At 34.5% G+C, this 15092-nt stretch overlaps 1 protein-coding gene across 1 annotated transcript in view; it reads right to left on the bottom strand.

Annotated features, from left to right (window-relative positions):
• Positions 1–360: 360 nt before the first annotated feature.
• Positions 361–15092, bottom strand: part of NCAPG2 (non-SMC condensin II complex subunit G2) — a 35353-nt gene continuing 20621 nt past the window's right edge. Inside the window, exons 16-28 of the mRNA XM_030445511.1 lie at positions 14589–14762; positions 12713–12783; positions 12296–12449; positions 12005–12178; positions 11374–11490; positions 11124–11267; positions 9755–9854; positions 8912–9096; positions 8085–8228; positions 6304–6407; positions 5493–5590; positions 4991–5093; positions 361–412 (exon numbers count right to left, since the gene is read on the bottom strand). Of these exons, the coding sequence (XP_030301371.1) occupies positions 361–412; positions 4991–5093; positions 5493–5590; positions 6304–6407; positions 8085–8228; positions 8912–9096; positions 9755–9854; positions 11124–11267; positions 11374–11490; positions 12005–12178; positions 12296–12449; positions 12713–12783; positions 14589–14762 (1620 nt within the window). The remainder of the gene's footprint in view (positions 413–4990; positions 5094–5492; positions 5591–6303; positions 6408–8084; positions 8229–8911; positions 9097–9754; positions 9855–11123; positions 11268–11373; positions 11491–12004; positions 12179–12295; positions 12450–12712; positions 12784–14588; positions 14763–15092) is intronic.

Below are 15092 nucleotides of genomic sequence, written 5' to 3' on the forward strand. Positions count from 1 at the left end.
AGTATTGGCAACAGCAGCTGTCCTGAGGACAGTCCCTAGGCTTTCAATCTGACTTTGGAGTGTCATTAATTCTTCAAGTCTGATGGTAACTTTAATTTCGAAGTATATAAGATACAATTATTATTTGTTTTACAAAAACAAAACCCCTCATTTAATACACTTTATACAGAATAACCTCTTTACAACTATTTAAAAAATCCTTACTATTACATTATTTTAATATAGCTTTATACATTTTGCCAGCTTTAAATGTACAGAAGAAAGCAAAATTTAGCTATTAATAAGTTTACAAGACAGCATTTTTTTAAAAAACAATATGTCTTCCTTCCTTTAATTTTCATGACAAAAGTTTCCACCTGGTCATGGATTCAAATATTCCTCCAGAACTTTCAGGGATGATTGATACAGGATTCTGAAATGGCATAAAAAAAATGCATAACAGATTAGATATGCTATATCAGTCCTTGATTGTTTGATTCTCAGAGTATAGCTACAGTATGACTTCTCTGACAAGTTATTCTGTGTTAGTTTAAGTATTAAATATGTCTTTACAAATTATTCCTGAAACAGCTGGTTTTCTGTTCAACTCCATTTTTCTGTTGATATCTCTTGCTAGTGTAGTCTACAGCAAGCAACTTTAAATGACTATGTCAGTTCAAGCACATTTTCTGATATATCATCATCTATTTAAAGAACCCACTTGTTTTCACAGCATTTTTACTCTTTATTCAAAGATAAATAGTCAAACCCTTTACTGATAAACTAAGGCCACTTTTCATTCTTGTACTTTCTTCCTTTCTCCCTCATTCTTCAATCTTCATAATTTTTCTCCTCATTTGTGGCATTTTTTTCCCAAGCCTGAGCTTTCTATCATAGCCATAGTAGCAGCTGCCTCCTGCAGCTGCATACAGTCATCACAGCTCCTTTCTGACTCCTTTGTCTCACAAATAATCACATAAACAATCTCAAAGGGCAGCTCTGACACTTGGCAGGCCTTTTTTTGTTTCTTGCATTCCCTGACAGTCACTCACCTAGCCTTCAAATTGCATTGTCACACAACTTCTAACTGCTCTAAAATATGCTCAAAAGACAAAAACGGGCACTTTGGTTTTTGGTGAAAACATTATTTCACCATTAAACATCATACACTTTATCCTTTATGCTTCTTTTGTAAAAGATCCTGTCACCTGCATTTCTGAAGCATTTTTTCCTCCATGTTCTTATTGCTCTAGTCCTAGCCTGGTGCCTCAAATAATCACATTCAATCAGTTAATCATGATGAGTTAGGGCATTCAGCATGAAACACCAAGACCTGAAATACAAGAGGCAGCTCTGTATTTTTAAAGCAGGATATTGGATGTTGGAGCTCCCTAAATTCAGACCCCCATGGGTGTGGCACATGCTCCTCTTTTCAAGTGCTACACATCCTTTAAGCCATGATGGAACTCAAAAGTCAAAATAAGTGAATATTATAATGCACTATAATATAAGTATAATCAGTGAAGTACTGTGGTTGTAGACACAATGCTACTTGTAAAAACTTTATTTTGCTAGAATTTAAGGCTAATAAAACAATAAATCTGTAATGTTGGACCATGTACCAGCAGCACACTGGACAATGAGTCCACATTCAGAATAACAAATTCAAGTCAGTTTTACCTGGTGTCTTCCTAGTGAACCTTTACATAGGTGGCAGACAAAATCATACACGAAGTTATTTTACGAAATAAAGAATCAGTATTTACAGATGCCATAAGAGTGCAATAGAAGTTTTGGAAACTAGCTGAATGATAAAAAGAATACCTTTCAGGACAGCCATTAGGTAAATTTAAATTCTAGTACCATTATATCATAATGCTAATGAAAGTAAACACAAAATATTAAGTCAAAGGTATTATGCTATAGCATGTTTTGTTTTCTAGAGCATGGGACACTGACAGGCTTGGGTTTTTTGGTTTTTTGGGGGGGGTTTGTTTGGGGTTTTTTTTTGATAGGCATAAATATTTGCATTTTATAAAAAAAACCCTAATATTTGTGCCACTACTCTTGAGGAAATCCTCTCAATATACAATATGTTGCCCACAATTTTTCAGTGCCCTGAACACTATTTTTAAAATAATAGACACACAGGCACACAGGGCCATCTTAAACTGCTAACTCAGCTGAAGAGGGATGACTAAATTACAATAAGTTTGGCTTCTGAATTACTGCAACAATTCCTTGTTTAAGTGCAGCACTTAATTACTACACAAGGCAGCATTTTCACTTTTTTCTTTCTTTGCTGATATGTAATAGATTACTCCTAAGCCTAAATTTAAGATGCTAGCACAGAATGCCAAGTCTCTTGGGAAATTAAAGAATGTCCTTATTTCCAGCTGTACCTGGGTATTAAATAAAATAATCCCTCAGGGACTTATTAAGAGATAATGCATTCAGAAACAAAAAGTAATAATACTATTAGGATGAGTTTAAAAAACAGTAACAGATTTTGGCACGCATCAGTGCAGCACTGCGAATTAGAAGATCGTGCTCAAAGCAGTGAGCAAAGATTTAGCTTGCAGCACATCATAACTAGAATTCTGGGGTTTGAGAAACAAGGTATGATGATAAAATAGTTTACAAACAACATTTCAGACTTCATGTAATCACATTTTAATTATGCCAGTACCACAGCACTACACATGCCATGTCAGATGACACAAGAGGCTCAGCCTGGTCCAGCATTATGCCTACCTGAGAAAGTGTGAACAGACCTGAAATTAGTCAAGCAAAAACTAATAATTGAAGAGATTTTTCCTAATAATTTCTCCACATGAATTGTTTTACCCTTCTGGAGATAAAAAATTCCCCACGCACATGTAAAAACATCAGTCCTTCCAAATTGTGCAAACTTGTGTGGAAGACTCTGATTTTTATTATCATATTGTGATTCTGATTCTTTTAAAAAGCACTTCCCACCATCACATTCCTATTCATTGAATCTGCATCTATCAATTTTGTATTATACAAAGGGAACCATTCACAGATCACAAAACTGAAACACTGTGTAGCATCTTATTCTCTTCATCTGCCCCAACTTCTAGGTTATTTTGTCCCTGTTCACTGGGCAGAGCTGATCCTACAGATTCATTACACAATTATCCGTGTTCTCACTGAAATTTATAGTCAGTAGTGCACTCAAGTGGCAGCAATTATTCATTTTAGTGTGTCTATATAAGATTTGCTTTTATTTCTCAGCCTTTTTCACTGTCTTAATTAGAATAACTGCAAACTGAATCATGATATGCTGCTGCTCATCTTTCTTTTTCAGATTATTATTTTTAAAAATGTTCTACTAGAACACTTGGCAATCCAGTGTTAAATGGTTTCACGAGGAAAAATTGTTTTTGTTTGATTTTGTTTTTAAACAAGGTCTCAACCAAAATAAATTTTGTTCACAACTCAGCAACTTAATTAAAACAATCTACATAGGAAGAAGAATCACTCTGAGTTTTAGAAGTCCAACTATGTAGTGATTTATTTCTTTGTTTAAGTAAGACTTTTTGTCTCTTTATCAAGTTTTTTTAAGAGCACAATGTCCTCTCTGGGAAGCAAAGTCTTGACAGCAAAGTTTCTGTTTTCTGTTTATATATGACAGACAGGAAATTGAAGTGCAGGGTGCTCTGGTTTTGATTTTTAATTTTCTCTTATTTTTTGAAAAATAAGTCTAGTTTTCATAGTATATAACTAAAGTGGCTCAAATATCACAAAAATTTCTGGTTTATTTCTTAAGATTATGAATCTCTTTAAAGAGAGTTATGTAATTCTTTTTGGGTTCTGATATAACAGCAGACTGAAATGAAAGAATGCATATATTAGCAAAAACCACAGCTACTATATTGTATTGCCCTACTATCAGACTTTTTTTTTCCCTCCTGAAAAAATCCAGTTTACATTCTGCACTTCTAAACCAATTCCAATTCCACAGCCTTGTGGAAGTTCTAGCACTGCCAGAGCAGTATTTGAGCATCCTGACACAGCTCAAGTGCAGACTCTAAGGAGCTGAAGTATCATGACAGGAAAGAGATATATCCCATGTGGTCTCCTTGATAAACTACCACACTTCTCATACTGTAGCATCTCATAACTTCAGCACTGGCTTTAAATCAGTGACACTAATTCCATGACAGCACAGCAGCCAAAGGTCTGTATCTCATCATTACCATGCCAGAGAGCAATGTGCCTCAGGGCAGTGATCCATACTGTGGAAACGTGCTTAGGTCTGAAGGATCATGCAAGAAAACGTTGAGTAAAATGAAATGGGTTTGTTTTCTTTTTTAATTTGAAGTCTATCTACTCTACATCTATGATATAAAACGAATATGAAGAGTAAGGATCATCAGCTTATATAATTCAAGACTGCAAGGGCCTCTGCACATTCAGGTCACTGTGCTACATTAGTATCTTTCTCAGTATTTTTCAGTAAATGTTCATAACCATACTTCATTTTCTCCATACTCTATGTCTGTGCTTTCTAATTTCACGGGCAGCTCAATAACTAGGCAGAAATCAAATATTAACATGTTTTTACACTGAAGAAAGTTTGAGACACTTAAGGCTAAAGCACTCATCCTGATTATTCAGTTAAATTTTTACCATCTGTATAGGTATTGATTCAAATACCTAATACCAAAAAAGTGGGAGAAAAATCTTCTAGTAATAAGAAATAGCATATAGCCTACTTGCTTTGCTCTATACCAGGTGCTAACAGAACAAAATCCTGCAATATGCAAGATCAAGTTATAACATATTCAAATTATATGCAAAAAACCCAAACTAAATGTCTAAAGATTGCATCTGTATGGACAGGAAATTTTATGCTGTGCTGTGCTCAATATCTCGCAATGGTTTAACCAGTAGTTTAAACCAGAAGGCTCTGTCTTGTGTAGGTACAAATCACAGCCAATTATTGCAGAGAGGGTACAGGAAAACACTGGTTTCCCACAGTTACCTTTCCATGCTGCTCAATTCTTCTGTGGCAGAATCCCTGCATGCAGTCAGCTTCCTCTGAACAGCAGGTGCAATATCCTTTAGAAGTGAAGCTTTGTGCTTTCCTATTTGGAATATGATTATGGTGAAAAGTTGGACAAAAATAATGATTTGTCAAAGAAAACTCTGCTCCTTTTCATAATTTTTAAACAGAAGAGATTGTTTAATAAATATTAGATATTAAATTTGATTGTCGTGGATTAATTACTGCAAATTTCAGCAAATCAGAATATAGAGATGGACCCTATGAATTAGCAGACAGTTGTATTTTTAAACTCACTACACAATGATTGAAAGCCCAAAGCTCAACAATATAATTTACAAGTGCTGTACCCTTAAATCCTGTAGAAAAATGGTAACTAAACAGGATGAGAATAGCACCTGTTGAATTGTGTAAGAACTGAGCTTTCATAATGTAGTACATAGAAAAGTCAAAGAAAATAGACAAATAGGGATTGACTGACCTTTAATTATATTCAGAATGCAGACAGTAGATGCAAGACTAAAAGTCCCTTCAGATTCTTCAGAGAGAATGTATTCCATTAATTCACATAAAAATGACCTGAGGAAAAAATAAAGCAAAAATGTTGGAAATCATGTTTCTTTCAAAACAGAACTGAACTCAACAAGTTTGTGATTATGCTATGGTGCCACCATAACTTCAAAGGTACCATAAGAGACAAGGCAGTTGTTACTGGGTAACTGAAGACTACATGGTGCTTCTGGAATGGAGTATGTATGTATTCCTGGTACACACTAAATTTAGCAAATAAAACCAATTTAATTCTTAAAAAAAAATAATCATATAGCCCTACTTTTAGGGGCTTTTTAAGACTCAGATATTATTAAATATGGCTATAGTACATTTATTATCTCATTTGAAATGTTCAGTTAAAGGAATGATACTATTTCTGATAAACATTTTCTCTCATCTGAATACCTCTGTATTGAGGAGACATGTTTATAAGTACCTTATGAAAGCTGGAAACTAATGTGTTATTAAGGAATTCATTAAGATGAAGAGAATTTGTTAAGATGAACAGTGTAGTACATAAAATGTTCTCTGAGAAGCATTTAAAAAAATGGACCCACAACCTGCCCTCCAATCAATACCTACAAGCAATACATCAAGAGAAAGGGGTTATGAAGTAGTGCAGGTAAATTTAGCAAGATCCTAAAAATTTATTAGAATTTAGAAATTAAAACTTTATTCTCAACATATAAGCTGTTCTACACTATCAAAAACCTTGGACAAGTTAAGGTAGAAACATTTACCTGACAACATTTACTGATTTCAAGATTATGGCCATTAAACTGCTTGAAAGAGGAGGAAGGTCTGAACTAGTCTTTGGTAGAGTTAAGTCTTTTTCAGTGGAAGCCTAAAAGAGAAAAAAGTGAGCAGCTGTTTTAGATGAATACATGCACAAAGAAAACATCAAAATAGTATTTGAATAACTCCAGTAACCAAGATCTATCCTTAAGTAATTGTAAGAATCCTTCAATACAGTAGCATCAATGGAATTGTTTCCACATGAACAAACAAAAAAAAATTAAATATAAAAGGCTAAAACTAAATAAATAGTATTTTTATCAATGTATTCTTTACAGTAGTTCTGAAGTTTTATTTAACTACGTTGTTGTTCACTGTTCCTAAAGGCACAGCCTACTGAACATAAATGAGCATTCTTTGTGTATCCAAGTTTAAGTGTGCAAACATAACATCTAAAAATAACTTAGGTGACAGTGATGTTCTGATTTCCCTGTGTCAGCTTTTTTTGGTATCAAGTTCCGAATACCATGGCACGTATATAGTTAGAAATTAATTTTCATTTACAAGTACAATGATCTGGAGGCAAGGAAAACATCAGCTCAGGTGACTTGCTGCAGTGAGCCTTCACACTCCACAAGTATGAATCTGAAGTATCATTTAAGACCATAAAGTTCTACCCTGCAGTATAAGTAAAGAGCCTCCCTCACCCCATAGCCCCTCAGCTCAGCAGAAAAAAATTAGAAGCAGCTCTGTTGTAATCAGTACTTTCTGTATTAGTTATTGCACTCTGACCTGAAGAGCAACTACAGTAATACAGCCTCTTCTAAATAACCTCTGCTCTTCCTGACAGTTCTCAAAGCTTCCATTGCTTTCTGGCCATAGTTGCTCCTACCACTACATGCATTAGGAATATTGGGAATGTTACTCTTCTCATTCAAGGACAGTATTGGTTCTTTGGACTTACACATACAGTAACTTCTGTCTATGTATCATCTTATATATAATCTTCTCTGTAGTAGAGGGGGACCAAAAAACATAAAATGAGAAATGGATCTGTATTGAAGCAGAGAATGTGTAAGTTGCTAAGCAAGGCATCAGCCTGCTTTTCCTGACCCTTATGGGTCTCTATTCCAAGAATAGAGAACTAGAATCTTTCAGAGCACTTTGGTTCACTTCAAGTTCCTTAATGCTGGGTAAGATGAGGAAAGGTGGGTTTAGAACAACCTTTTTTTCTTTTTTCTTCATTCTCCAGGCTTTTACTGCTGAGTGCAATGTTTTATGGTATGTCAGCTTAGGTCAACAGTCTCAGCTGTGTCCCCTCTCAAATTCTTGTCTGTTGTCTGCTTGCTTTTTTTTAGGGCAAGGAACAAAGGGAAGAGAGAAAGCCTTGCCACTCTGCAAGCATTGCTCAAACCACAGCACTGAAGGGACTACTGTGGTGAAAGGTAACTCCTTCCCAGCCAAACAGTGTACAATGCATACAGAGAGAATGCTTCAGAAAACAGGCTGTTAATCTCCAACACTGCCTAGTTTCTAAAGTTTTGTCAGAGACCGAGAATTAGGTATCAGGACAGCTCAGTTTCTACACAACTGTATTCATAAATCTGAGAGATGCACCATGATACGAAGCATGCCAAATAAAATTTGTTTGTTCCATGCCAGTCCACACAAAATCTTGATCTGCAGAACAAAGATGACACTTTCTGAACATAGCTTTATTATTCCATCTATTGGTTAAAAGGCAATACATATAAAGAAGAAAAAAAAAAGTCAATATTAACTTTACCTTCTGTAGCATATAATTTATCTCTGCTATTACTGCTGCCAGGAGAGTAGAGACCACACCTTGGTGAACTGCTGGGCAGGATGATTGCCAGCACTGGACCGCATGTATGAATTCTCCAAGAGGCATTTGAATAGAGTGAATCAACTAAAACCAAAGAAAAACAGATTTTTTTTGGTTGCTTCTCTGTGAAGAAGTACAAATCACACCTTGAAAGCTATTGAAGGATCAGAGAGAACTAGCAACATGTTTGGGAATTGTATTTACATACATTTAAGAGAAAACAATGCTTGTAATGAAAAAGACCTGGAATGTTTTCCAGAAGTCCTGAAAAGTTGACCATCAAATTTTCTAGAGTGATCCAGCCTTATTACTACTACCTAATTTCTGCTATAAAATACATGAAGCTAACTTTTCTGTGAAGATGGAAAGTTATGAAGAACTCTATGATATCATAAATATTTTGAAACTGATATAATTTATGGTGAAAAAAAAAAACCAAAAAATCACTTCTCCTCCATCCCAAGATCATAATATATAGAATAAAATTCTTTGCTCTGTATTAAGAAATTTCACTTATTTGCAGATAAGATTAATAATCTTTAAATGATAGGATAGTTCAGTATAAGTAACAGAATGCCTTGTTGTCTATTTTACCAGTTTTCTGTCATGATGAGACCAACAATGGATAAGAACACATTGGTAATGAAGAAATTTAGAAAATTTAACAAGATGTTGACTGAAATAATAATCTCAAAACATCTAACACATCTGAGGAAAAAAATATGGATTCATCTACAGATATGTAGAAATTTGAAGTGTAATGATACCTGAATCCCTTCTTCATGCTGCTGTTTGAGTATCTGTGCCACACATTCTAAAACTTTCTGGAAGACTGTTTGTACAGCATGGAAAAGATTATTCACTTCATCTGACCCAGTATTCTGAGTTACAGAAGCCTCAATAATTTCTTTTAGAGAATACAGTAACACTGGAACACAAAAGCCACCTCTCCCTAGAAAAAAAAAAGAGTTAAATACATGATATAAAAATAGTAATGAGATATCCTTCAGGTATCAGCTTAGAATGAAACTCAGTTATATATCGTAAATAGCTATAGTTTATAAGTATGGACTTGTCTACTTAATTTCTAAGCATTTTTCGCTGAAATTTTCAATCAATATTTTAAGTATAAAAGCAATTTTCCTTCCACTTCTTGAAGTACAGGGATACAAATTACAGATTCTTCAGAATTTAGTTCTAATTCTGATTGTACTGTCTACATAACTTTCAAAATGTGAGCCACATTTAAATAGTACTACAGTGATGCCTCCTAAGGCATAATGATAAATACTTCTCAAATATATATTTATCACTAATTATATATATTTTTAAAACTTCTAAACCCCCGTAATTATATAGTAATATTTGGAATCTAAGAGCAGATAAGAATCATAAGTTACACAGCAACATGGTTCTGGGTTGGTTTTCTGCTTGTTATCAGCTTTCTGAAAAACTCCTGTAACTTTTGACCATATTACTGGTACTAGCTAACATAAGCTCTAAACACCAGTTTCTAAGAAACAAGACTTCAAAACTCTAAGAGCAACAGTTCTGTTAATATAACACAAGTCATTAAAATATACATGGAGACATTAGTAAAAATATGTTACCTGTTTGTATAACTAAGAGACACATATCTAAAAGCTTCACTTGCAACATGGTATCACCAAGGCCAACCATGATGACATCTTTACATACTGTCAGGTATGCCTAGAACAAAGATGCAGAAGTATATGAGAAACACTATTTATGTTAACTAACAAATAAGCAAAACCTAAGAATAATAAAAACCATCAAATCTTAGCCAAGCTGCCTTTAAAGCCAGTACATCTACTTGGTGTTACACAGTTCCAAAACAGTTCCCCAAATGTTTCTATTGCTCTCCAGTGAACAGTTTCTCTCCAAAGGCAGTAAATCCTTGATCATTTTTACTCAGGCTCAGATCAGAGACATTGATACTTAACATTTACTGAGGCAGAATATGATATCTTTATCTCAAACAGCAAAATTAAAAACAGCATACAAGAAGAGATTTTCCCTCGAGACACACGTTACATACTAAACAGATTGTAATAATAATGTGCAGACATAGTGGAGCACAGAATTTTTAATCAGTCTCTGATTTGGGTGAGCTGGGTTGTTCTAAGGACAGTGACTGTGACCAACATTAGTCTGTTTTTCCCTTGACCAAACTCTGAAAGGACCCATAGCTCAGTGTAAAACCCAATATGGGTTGAGTGATAAGTCATGGGAATGTAACAGAAAACAATTTTAAAGTAACTAAAAAAATTGTATAAACAAATGCTTTCTCTGAAGGGCAAATGAAGATAAGGGTCACTAAGGGTCACTATCAGTGCTGCCCTCATCAAGTTTCCAGGTAACTCACACCCCATTTCTCTGCTGACTTCCAAAGTTCTATGGGACTCAGCACAAGATGCATACTGAATTTCTCTTAACTTTCTGTTAATGCAGCTTTATAAAACATTATCAACACAGCATTTAATATTGGGGGCGAGAGACTGAGGACAAAAATTACTTGCTAGAAATGTAAAATTTGGGAAACCCAGGCTACATCACCTGCTATGTTATAGATTTCATGAGTGGGCACTTTTGCAAGCATGAAACATAAAACATGTTCCATCCTCACTTCAACATAAGATAAAAATATATTTTATATACTGGTAGGTGAAAAAACTTTAGCTGTTGTTGCCTCCAACTACATGATTTAATTGCTAGGGTATGCACAGTTATATTTATATATTTTTTTATTTAAATATAAAGGTTATAACTAACCTCAAAGTAATTTTAAAAATTGGGCAATTTCAAGCAATCAAAGGAATAGAAAAAGTACAAAAACCTCAGAACAATGGGACTATATCTGATTCACTTGCTGGGCTCCATAAACTGCAGTATACAATTGTTACATAAAAGGCTTTTCAGATTGGTAGCTCTCTATTTACATTATAAGAGACCTCTAACCTTGAAAATTAATTCAGAAACATTATTGTGTTTTAAAATGCCATCCTCTTGACCACTTGCTTGTATAAAAGGTACAACTTGACTTTCTACCCAAGCACCTGTCTGCTTCAGAAGTGAGAGAGGATCTTTTCCATCTTCAGAAAACTGGAAAAAAATAGAATAAGTTTACCAATTGTCTTTCCAATTCTTTTGTAATTTCCTTACAATGTCAGCTGTTACTACAGCTTATAGAAAAAAAGTATAACCATACCTTGTTCTGAAGATGAATACCCAACCTGCAAAAGAGGCTGAAGGCTCTTAGGGCAGTTGCTTGTTTGCAGTTACCAGAACCTGCATCAGTTGCATTCAGAATATAGCCAAGAACGTCCTGAAATATCAAGATTTGCATTTATATTTTACAGAAAATCCTTTCAAGTGTTTCTTGTCCCAACATATTTTCTCCCCAAAAACCAACCTGACAAACCAACCAAAAAACCAAAAAACAAAACAAAAAATAACCCCAAAAAACAACCCCAAAAGATTAACAGGCATAGTTTCAATTCCTTTCATTTTGCAGTACCATAGCTGATTTTCAGACTATCCCTCACATGTACATTGCAAAAGTCAGGTCCCTTAAAAATGCTCTAAAGTAGATCACAAAAATTGAGACACCTAAAAAATGACAAACTAGTTAAAATATGCCATCTGTAAGCAATTCTAAACTAATATGCTTCTAGTTTAGAATTTGTTTGCAGTACAAGTAAAAAGAATATCTTTTTCAGAGAGGGGAAGAAGAGATCATGAATCTCATTGCTTTAGTCTTGCAGACCTTGAATTTGAGCCAGGCAACATATAGTTAAGCACTCTTTGATAAGCACTGTTTATGGTAAAGAGAATATTACCTTTGCAGCACCTAGAATTTTCAAAAGCTTCTTCAGTTTCTGTTTAGGAACTGACAGCAGGCATCCACGATTAACAGGATGAGTCAATAAATATTCAGTGTAGTCAAGTGCTACCTCTGGCTTTGATTCATGTGTTACATGGATTCGTACTCGTCGTTCAGATGTGTTAATACTCTAGATGAAACATGAAACCAGTATAATAAGTATCTTACTTTACAACTAATTCCAAAGCAGGAAAAAACCCCCACAAAACAAACAAAAAATAATTGTTTCATGTATGCATGTACACACCTTTCTTTGGACTAGAGTGTCAGACAACCAATCACAGATTAATTCCAAAACATGTCCCACTTTACCCCAACGACACATGCAGTCTATCAGGGTATCATATTTGCTTTGGTCAGCACTATTGTCAATGTTTCTGAGTCTGGAGATCACCCCACAGCTTCAACGAAAACAAATGAGAAATGCATTAGTTTTACATCCATCAGTGCAGGAATTATTCAAAGAAAATCAACCAGTATAATACAAAAAAAGATTGACCAATGGCTCAAAGGTATATTTCCACCTCACAGAATTTACTAACTTACTGAATTTGTTCAATGGATTAACATATCAAAACAGGCACTTAATACACCAAGTTTTGAAAAATCAACAAATACAGTCAGAGATTTCTTGTCATTCATATTTTGGATTTAAAAATAGTACCTGAATGTAGGAATAGCTGCAGGTGGCATAAATGATGCCAGAATAACCAAGGGAGTTGTGCAGCGGTCATCCTAGGACAAAAAAGTACAGCATTTTATGTATATGTACAGATAGACACATACACAGAAAACTGAAGAAAGTCCTGAAAAAGTATTATTAAATTGTATCAAATTAAGATTTTCTGTTTTTTACTAGACATGGAACTCAAAGAATGTTATAACAACTGAGTCCTACTCTCAGAGGATAATTATCAATTATCTTATCCAGCTTTCTGATAAACCACCATGACTATGGACCCATTAGATTAATAACCATTGCAAAAGAAGTAACAGCTCTAGCTTATGTGATTTTTTTTAAGTTGAGGCTAATACTTAATTTCACAATCATCACACCACCTAAGTAACTCTCAAGCAACTAGTGCCTTAAATGAATACCCATTCACATCAGAAATTTATTAAAAAATACTCTAGAGGAAAGAGTGCTTATATATAACCTCAGTAATGCACTACAAGTTTTTACAACACATCATAATGCTGGATGTGGCACTCAGTGCCATAGTCTAGCAACCGCAACGGTGGTAAAAGGGTTGGACTCGATGATCTCTGAGGTCCCTTCCAACCCAGCCAATTCTATGATTCTATGATAATACAAGGTCTAGGTTATGACATGGTGCCATTTCAATTATATAGGAACCAATCTATGTGAAAGACTCAGCAAAAATAGTGTATCTGTATGTCCAAGCATACAAGCAAATGGAATTATTCCCTACTAAGCTAAAATCTTTTAAAGATGTTTTTTACAAGAACATTTAAAAATATATTTGTAGTTTTTCAGTAAAGAAACATGCTGTTTCATGTCTTTTAGAAACCAAGCCTCTGATGACAGGTCTTTTTAGATCCAAGCAGCTTACTCACTATAGAAATACCAAAGAGGCTGCTTGCTAAAGCTGGATATCTTTCTTGTCTCTCTCCCAGAACCTTCCAGGAGGGGTGTTACATCCTCTACCAAAAAAGATTGGGAATGTCTTTCATAACTTTCAAAAGCTTTCAGAGTAGAGAGAGCTTTTGGTGTATCTGTGCTGCAGAACATTACATAGCAATGAACTGTGTTCCACTCCTTGATTAACTAAAGAAAACTTTGATGTTTTTAAGTATAACAGCCAGCATAACTCAGCATAAAACCCATAAATAATAAAAGGGCATCCTGTAGATAATCTTTCCAAATTACATGAATGTGCAGCAGATACTGTTAACACTATCAAAAGACAGCATCCTCAAGAATAACAATAGAACTATTGAACAGATCAAGGAGACTGAAAATATGAAAATTATAGATTTAATTGCTTTTATCAAACCCCAACAATAATGAGGTGTAACAAAAGATCATTAGAGTAGAGAGAAATTAGCAGAAACCAAACACAAAGTGAAAAAGGAGCCTCAGCTGCTTTAGCTGTCTGTTCCAGCAACTAGATCATTGTGAGAAGGGGTGGTGGTGGAAGGGTTTGCGAGGGAGTGGGTGGAAAAACATATGGATTCTCATCCACACTGAGTATTTATTATGCAATGGCTTATTTTCTGTTATTGACTTCCAGAACTTCTGAAAACATGCAAAAGAATGGAATCCTATAAAAACATTACAAGGAGAGCAATTTATTCCAGAAGTATTTCTGTGCTGACTATGTAGATAAGGGTTCATCAGTCAGATACTGGAATTGGACAATAGCTTCTATGCATTTGCAGAAAGCTGGTGGTGTTTATGGTTTACAGCACAAGAGAAAAGAGTAGTTAATGCCATGAAAAGAGAAAGAAGCCATAACACCTAAAAGCATCTGAGAAAAATACTAAAGTACTTAGACGAAAATTTAGGCTTTCTTTACCTTAAATTCTTTAAAATATTCAGGAAGTACAGAAGCAAATTTTCTTATGGCATACTCTTTGGCATCTTCATTGTGATCCAGTGCTTTGTGAATACTTTTCCACAGAATTACAGTTATCTCCAATAAACTTGCCATGCTGGCCACATCAGCTGTTGACAACACATTATTCAACACCTGAAATACAAACAGTTAGATGGTACTACATATTATAGTCTCAAATATAAATTTTAGTTAAAAAAAGGTTTCAAAAAAATGAAAAAAACACCTTTCTAGTAATTTCAAAAAGGCAATGTGTTAGTTGTAGAACATGAAGTTCATGATTCATCCTTATTTTCTGTATATAACTCAAGTCATCCTTCAACAGAATTTTTTTTTAGTAATTTAATTGTGGAATCAAACCTATTTATAGTTATTACTGAAAATAGGGAAGCGTACACTTAATATTTGCATCATATTCTTTCTATATTATTCTAGCTACTTCACCAAGTTTCTGCTATTGCAAGG

The sequence above is a fragment of the Calypte anna genome, chromosome 2 (assembly GCF_003957555.1).
Source record: "Calypte anna isolate BGI_N300 chromosome 2, bCalAnn1_v1.p, whole genome shotgun sequence".
NCBI lineage: Eukaryota > Metazoa > Chordata > Aves > Apodiformes > Trochilidae > Calypte > Calypte anna.